Source organism: Cnephaeus nilssonii (genome assembly GCF_951640355.1).
Source record: "Cnephaeus nilssonii genome assembly, chromosome: 13".
In the NCBI taxonomy this organism is placed as follows: domain Eukaryota; kingdom Metazoa; phylum Chordata; class Mammalia; order Chiroptera; family Vespertilionidae; genus Cnephaeus; species Cnephaeus nilssonii.
In genome coordinates, this window is record NC_137084.1 from 82,164,887 (window position 1) to 82,172,560 (window position 7,674).

Sequence of the window (7,674 nt, forward strand, 5' to 3'; positions counted from 1 at the left end):
GCTGAGGTTCTCCGTGTTTCAGGAATTCAGGGAAAACGCAGGAGTTTGTGGGTTTATCGAGCGCTTCCCTCCCTGGAGTCAGGGATGGCATTTAATAACGATCTGGTGTGACTTTACTGGGGCCACAGGGGAGGCACCCCGGCCCCTTACAGATGAGGCGGCGAGGCTTAGGGTTGGCATGACCTTGGCAGGCCCTGGTGTGCGGTGGCCGAGCCAGGCTTCGGAGCAGGGCCTCTCACGTCCGAGCATGTCCCTCAACAGCAGGGCCTCGGCGTGGGTGCTGAGGGTGCCTCCTCAGGCCAGGCCCTCGCGGTGGGTGCCCCGCGGCCCGCCTGCTCTGGGAGGGGAGCTGGGGTGGAGGCAGAGGGCACGTGGGCGCTGACCCCGCTGTGCGCAGGAGCAGGAGCTGGGGCTGCGGCGGCAGGCCCTGGAGGAGGAGCGGCGGCGGCGGGAGCACGTGGAGCGCAGGCTGCAGAGCGAGAGCAGCCGGAGGCAGCAGCTGGTGGAGAAGGAGGTCAAGCTGCGGGAGAAGCAGTTTTCTCAGGTGCGTGGCTGGGCTGTGGCGGTGATGGGCTGGGCTGTGGCGGTGATGGGCTGTGGCGGTGATGGGCTGTGGCGGTGATGGGCTGTGGCGGTGATGGGCTGTGGCGGTGATGGGCTGGGCTGTGGCGGTGATGGGCTGGGCTGGGGCGGTGATGGGCTGTGGCGGTGATGGGCTGGGCTGTGGCGGTGATGGGCTGTGGCGGTGATGGGCTGGGGCGGTGATGGGCTGTGGCGGTGATGGGCTGGGGCGTGTGGCTGGGGTGGGCCACGCGGGGCAGGGCCAGGCCAGGCACCTGCTGGCGGGAACGCCGCTCTGCTCTGGAGGAGGCTGCTGTTGGCTCAGCGCAAGCAGGTTCCCCAGGACACGGTCAGGCCCCAGGAGCAGGGACCCAGGGGCTTGTCCCAGCCAGTGTGCATGTGCACGTGTGCGCATGCGTTTGCGCGTGTGTGTGGGGAGTGGGGGTTGTGGGGACATGACATCTCGGGTCAGAGAAGATGGCCTGAGCAGGCCTCAGAGGTGGGAGCGGAGAGTTGAACCAGAGCGGCTCCCGTGGCCTCTCTCGGGGCCTGGTCTCTGCTCCCCAAATCTGTGCTGTTCCTCCCTCCCGCGAGCTCCATGGCTCCAGGCCCCACAGTGGACGGCCTGGCTGTGCTGATGGTTTCCGTCTCCAGGATCCTAGTCTCTCCGGGACAGGAGTCCATCCTCTTACAGACACCAACTCTGGGCTTTCTCCTTGCTCAGGAGACAGCAGAACATTTAACTAACTAACTAACTAACTAACTAACTAACTAACGCACTAGCTCGAAAGGCAAGTCCAAGTGCTTTTTAAAAATGTATATATTTTTATTGATTTCAGAGAGGAAGGGAGAGGGAGGGAGAGAGAAACAACAATGATGAGAGAGAACCATTGTCCTGCACGCCCCCTACTGGGGATTGAGCCCACAACCTGGGCATGTGCCCTGACCGGAATCAAACCCTGACCTGTTCATAGGTCGATGTTGAGCAGAACATTTGGAGGCAGAAGGAGGAATGAGTTGGGAGGGGAATGTCCCCATGTCTCTGGTCCCGGTCCTTGCCCTGTGGGGGCCGGGGCTCAGCAGGCTGGGCGTGCACATGCCTCCCGGGTGGGGCCTGGGACCTGCCCCGTGGTGACAGCAGCCACAGCTCCTGATTCCCTGACCCCAGGGTAGGCTGCCCAGGTTGGGTCTGAGAAGGAAGAAAACAATCAGGCCATGGCCAGCCAGTGCGGCTCAGTGGTTGAGCGTCGACCAATGAACCAGGAGGTCACAGTTCGATTCCCAGGCAGGTCACATGCCCAGGGTTGTGGGCTCGATCCCCAGTGGGGGGCATGCAGGAGGCAGCCGATCCATGATTCTCTCTCATCATTGATGTTTCTATCTCTTTCCCTCTCCCTTCCTCTCTGAAGTCAATAAAAATACATTAAGAAAAGAAAAATAACCAGAACTGTGAGTTTTGCCTCGGTGTTTGGAGTCTTTGGCCAGGGCCACTGTGGGACTCTAGCCCCTGCCGCGGGCTGAGTGCGCTGGGGGCGGTGGGTCCAGGGAGCCCCATTTTGGGGTGCCTCCTTGGTGCATTTTTTTTCCCTTTAATCTGTGATGTTTCCTTTTTGGGCCATTCTAATGTTCTTCCCAGAGAGGAAGAGCAGAAAGAAAGCAGGTGGCAGAGTGGAGTTAGTCTGAGAATTTTTGAGGGGGAACAGACCTGGGGGTTATATCGTTCAAAGCCACATTTTCCACCTAAGGACACGGAGGCCCAGAGAGGGGCCATGACCCCGACCAGGTCCCCTGGGAAGGCAGAGACCAGATGTCCCGTGGGCTTCTCTTCCCAGAGCCTGCTCACAGCGGCCTCTTGCTTTATTCCGCTCAGCCCCGGAGGGAGAGGAGGGGGCGACAAGACAAGTATGGCTGCCCGCTGGGTCATTGCAGAGCCATGGCCATGGGCGAGGGAGGGAGGGTGGCAGGCTGTGGGGTGCAGGACTGAAGCTGAGGGGCTTGGACAAGGAACGACGGGGCAGTGAGGAGACTGTGGACCCTGCCCTCTGCTCCCAGGCGCGACCCCTGACCCGCTACCTGCCCGTCCGGAAGGAGGACTTTGACCTGAAGACCCACATCGAGTCCTCGGGCCACGGCGTCGACACCTGTCTGCACGTGGTGCTCAGCAGCAAGGTGGGCGTGGCCCGGTGCTGGGCGTGGCCCGGTGCTGGGCGTGGCCTGGGTGCTGGGCGTGGCCCGGTGCTGGGCGTGGCCTGGTGCTGGGCGTGGCCCGGGTGCGGGGAGGGGACCAGGGTCGGAGGCCCTCCTGGCCTTGTCCTGCCCTGACATCGAGGTCTGGCTCAGGACCGGTGTTCTAGCTTGAAGAGATGTTGGGGACACCCCCCCCGCCCCCCCAATACAGGCATAGGTGCTGCCACTTCTGTGAACGTTAGGGCTCGAGGTTCAGGGCAGGACGGTTCAGGGCCGGGCATTGGGTCCTTCCTCATTCCTGCCTCCCACCAGGTCTGTCGTGGCTACTTGGTCAAGATGGGCGGCAAGATTAAGTCGTGGAAGAAGCGCTGGTTTGTCTTCGACCGGCTCAAGCGCACCCTCTCCTATTATGTGGGTGAGTTCCCACAGGCTCCCCAGAGCAGGCCCTGGGGCCCACCCCGACAGCTGGTCTTCGGAAGAGGCCAAGCTCCAGGGGGCCCCGGGCCCGCTGGGTCTGTCCTCTCCTCCACCCCTGGCAGATGTGCAGAGTGTGCCTGGTCACCTCCATGGATTGGTTCCTTCATTTTCTTATTTATTAAAAAATATATATATATATTTTTTAAAATATATTTTATTGATTTTTTTACAGAGAGGAAGGGAGAGGGATAGAGAGCTAGAAACATTGATGAGAGAGAAACATCGACCAACTGCCTCCTGCACACCCGCCACCGGGGATGTGCCCGCAACCAATGTACATGCCCTTGACCGGAATCGAACCTGGGACCCTTCAGTCCACAGACCAACGCTCTATCCACTGAGCCAAACCGGTTTCGGCGATTAAAGAAAAAAAAATATATATTTTTTTATTGATTTCAGAGAGAAAGGGAGAGGGACAGAGAGAAACATCAATGATGAGAGAAAATTGTTGATTGGCTGCCTCCTGCACGCCCCCTACTGGGGAGTGAGCCTGCAACCAGGACATGTGCCCTGACCAGGAATGCAACCGGCCACCTCTTGGTTCCTGGGTCGATGCTTAACCACTGAGCCACCCAGGCCAGGCTCATCCATTTATTTATTCAGCAACTGCCAAGCATCTGATAAGTTCCAGGCACTGTTCTCGGCTCTGGTGATAAGCAAGGAGGCCGCAGCCCCTCCCATGGAGCTTGTCTGGGAGGCAGCTACTGAACGAAGCGCTAGAGCGTGATGGCTGGGCACTGGATCCTGGTGCCTGGGACTCATTCATTCAACTCCCTGAGAGTACCTACTGTGTGCTGGGCACATAGTTGTTGGTGCTGGCGGAGGTGGATCTCTGGATTTGAAGGAAGGTTCAGATTCGACCATACAGAGGCACATGCGCACAGTGGGGCCACTGGCCGTGGGTCTTCCACATCCCTTAGGCGTTTGCCAAGGGGATGGGCTGGAGGCCATCCCTCTGTGCAGAGCACACTTTAAAGGAGCATGAGCGGCTCAGCCTGGCCAGGTAGAGCTTGGGTTCGAGCAGGGGAGGGTGTGAGACCAGGCCAGGGGGACCGGTCGGCACCAGCCTGTACCAAGCCAAGGAGGCAGCGGTGCCCAGGTGGAGCCAGCAGACGCTGTGAGCGCGGGCAGCGGGATTAGAGTTGCCTCAGGAAGGCCACGCCTCGCCTCGGCGTCAGGGAAGACGAGTTAAAGGGGCAGAGGGTGTGCGGGGCCCAGGACGGGCTGCAGCTGGGACCCAGGGTCGATGGGTGGGGAGGGTGCCCACTGCCAGCCACCGCCACCTGAGCAGTGATTGCCCGGATGCCTTCATGATGGTCTGTGGTCTTCCCTTTACGTCCCGGGCTCGCCGTCCAGGATGCCGCTGGTAGGGCCTGGGCAGTGTGGGCCTGCGACAGATGGCCGGGCCCTGTGCCCCCTCCCACCCCCCCAAGCCACCTCCACTGAAGTGAGCCTCCTCCTTCCTGCCCCTGCCCCCAGAGGCTCAATACTTCCTTCCACTTTGTAATATTAGAGTCGAGTAGTTGGATGCGTTCATATAGTTCAAAATCATAATACAGAAAAGGTTTAAATTGGGAATTAGGCCCCACTCACGAGAATTGATTTCTTCTGTATCCATCTAGTGTTTCTCTTGTTTTTTGTTAACCCTCACCCGAGGATATTTTCCACTGATTTTTAGAGAGAGTGGAAGGGAGGGAGAGAGAGAGAGAAACATGGATGTGAGAGATACATCGATTGGTTGCCTCCTGCATGCACCCGACCAGGGCCCGGGATGGAGCCTACAACTGAGGTCCATGCCCTTGACTAGAATTGAACCCAGGACCTTTTCGGTCCACGGGCTGATGCTCTATCCACTGAGCCAAACCAAGTAGGGCCGTCGAGTGTTTCTTTAAGGGAATGGGAACAAGCGAGCGTGTTCTTACCCCTTTTGTACACAGAAGGGAACACACTCCTTGTCCTTCTGAGAATGCATCTCAGAGGCCTTTCTGCACCCAGCATGTCCGTGTCTCCATGCTACGGTTTGGAGCTACTTCTGGGTCTGCAGAGCACAGGTTTCTGCACGTCCTCTGCCTGTGCCCCGCACCCGCTCGGGGGCACCTGTGAGTACAGACACGCTGCGGTGAGTGTGTAAGCATGTTACTTTGCACACGTGTGAGGTGCATTTTCCTAAGTGTGATTATTGGCTCAGAGGACAAACGGGTCGATACGGCAAACCACCCACAGTCTCCCAGGTCAGACTCCCCACTGCCTTTTTCTCCACAGACCTGACCAGAGCGTGCTGTGACTTTCGTGTATTTCTGACTTCGATAGTGGGTGGTGGTGTCTCAGTGGCGATCTAACCCACCGTCCTGTGGTTGCGCCCTGGGGACTGGGCCCCACCTCCTCCCAGCCCCTCCCCCCAGCCTCCTCAGCGGGCCCTTGTTTCCTTTGCAGACAAGCATGAGACGAAACTGAAGGGGGTGATCTACTTCCAGGCCATCGAGGAGGTGTACTACGACCACCTGCGCAGCGCGGCCAAGGTGCGGGCGCCCGGGACTGCGGGGTGCTGGCAGGCTCCGAGCGAAGGCCTCCCCTTGCTCCCTCTGTAAACTTTCCCTTCCTTTCTCCTTCTCCCCTTCCCCAACGGGGTGTTTCTGCTTCACTCTGGTGCCCGAGGTGCCTCCCCCACAATTACCGCATTTTAAAAATATTTTTTTATTGGTTTCAGAGAGGAAGGGAGGGAGAGAGAAACATCAGTGATGAGAGAGAACCATTAATCGGCTGCCTCCTACACGCCCCCTACTGGGAATTGAGCCCACAACCCAGACATGTGCCCTGACCGGGAGTCGAACCATGACCTCCTGGTTCATAGGTCGATGCTCAACCACTGAGCCACGCTTTTGCAGAGAGAACGCATGAGACGAAACAGCCCTTGGTGTCTGATTTGTGAAATTCTTTTGTGCCTGGGGTTGCTAAGGCCCAGGGCCCCCCTGGCAGAATATGACCGTGACAGGTCCAAGGACTGCCAGGGCGAGGAGGGGAACATCTCAGCGTGGGCCCCACTTGGCTGGTGGGGTCTAGGTTTCCGGCCCATGTAGGACTCAGCCCTGAGCTCCAGGTCATCATGGGGACAGGGCGGGGCTGGGCGGGTGGGGGCGGAGGGGGGCGGAGGGGGGCGGGGCGGGCAGGCGAAAGCTGCACGTCTGGGTGGCTCCGTCTTAGACGCTCCCCTTTCCCTCCGCAGAGCCCGAACCCGGCCCTCACCTTCTGCGTGAAGACGCACGACCGGCTGTACTACATGGTGGCCCCGTCCGCAGAGGCCATGCGCATCTGGATGGACGTCATTGTCACCGGGGCCGAGGGCTACACTCAGTTCATGAACTGACGGTGGGCTTCCTGGCCCGCAGGCTGGCCCAGGGCCCAGGCCGCCTCCCGGAGCAGAGGCCCGTGCTGCAGTGAGGAGCTGCCGGGATTGCTGAGCCCCGACCTCCTGGAGAGCCAGCCGGCGGGCGGGGCCGGGGCCCGGGCCCAGAACCTGCAATAACCCCGCAGGGTCCTGCCCTCCCACACGTGTTCTCTGTGTCAAGGACCATTGTGACGCCAGAATCTGCCAAAGATCCCCTCTTGCCTCCTGTGCCGGGGCCGCGGGGCCCGAGCAGAGCCGCCTCAGAGTGGGGTGACAGCTCAGGCAGTACTTCTCAAACCCTGCGCTCACCCCATCGTCCTCCCGCATTTGTATTTTTACTACTTTGTTCAAGGGCCAGAGACCTCAAGTTTTATCTTTGAGGGGTCAGCCTCATCCCCTTTTAGCGGACCCATCACCGTGGTCACCATAGTAACGTTTCATTGCCATGGTTACATGCTAATTGCTGTGGTTGTGTGGCTCCGCCCACTGCCTAAGCTGTGGGCCCATCTGAGGATACTGCCATCATCTCTCCAGCCCAGGCCCTTGGGCACCTCATGTTGGGGAAATGGGACCTCACACCTCCCTCCCCGCCCGTCCCCAGGCCCTGACCACAGCTGCTGGCCCCGGCCAGCCCTCTCCCGTCCACTCGTGCCTTGCTTAGAGCCAGAGGGGATGAAGTCAGGGTCTCTGGGCCCCGAGGAGCAGGGAGCTCGAGGGCCTTCCTCGGGTTCTGTGCGGCGCTCCACTGACAGGGCAGAGGGCTGCTCCCTGAGGACGCCTGAGCCGGAGGAGCTCAGGGGAGGGGGACCCGACCTCCCACCTCCGAAGGGGATGGCCGTGGAGCAGAGGACAAGGCCTGCGGCGGCCTGGCTGCAGTCCTCCCGCCTTAACACTAAGCCCACCTCCCCGCCCCCTCCAGCGCTGGGCCTGCTGCAGGGTCCAGGCTGGGTGATTCTCAGTATTTGTAAGCGTCTCAGCAGAACAATAAAGCATTTGGGTGTGATTCTGGGAGGCTGAGTTGTGTGGGGACCTGGGCTGAGGTTCACGGGGTAGGAGGGTTAGTT

The 7,674-nt window shown here is 59.9% G+C and overlaps 1 protein-coding gene across 5 annotated transcripts in view; it reads left to right on the forward strand.

Annotated features, from left to right (window-relative positions):
- PHLDB1 (pleckstrin homology like domain family B member 1) overlaps positions 1 to 7,585 on the forward strand; it is a 44,951-nt gene extending 37,366 nt beyond the window's left edge. For 4 of the 5 annotated variants that reach the window (XM_079787759.1, XM_079787761.1, XM_079787760.1 and 1 more), the window contains 5 exons: positions 398 to 544; positions 2,614 to 2,730; positions 3,061 to 3,163; positions 5,659 to 5,744; positions 6,449 to 7,583. In XM_079787759.1, the coding sequence (XP_079643885.1) occupies positions 398 to 544; positions 2,614 to 2,730; positions 3,061 to 3,163; positions 5,659 to 5,744; positions 6,449 to 6,589 (594 nt within the window). In that variant the 3' untranslated portion in view covers positions 6,590 to 7,583. Of the gene's footprint in view, positions 1 to 397; positions 545 to 2,613; positions 2,731 to 3,060; positions 3,164 to 5,658; positions 5,745 to 6,448 lie in introns of all 5 variants that reach the window. The other variant, XM_079787764.1, reaches the window with a different exon arrangement.
- Positions 7,586 to 7,674: the final 89 nt, after the last annotated feature.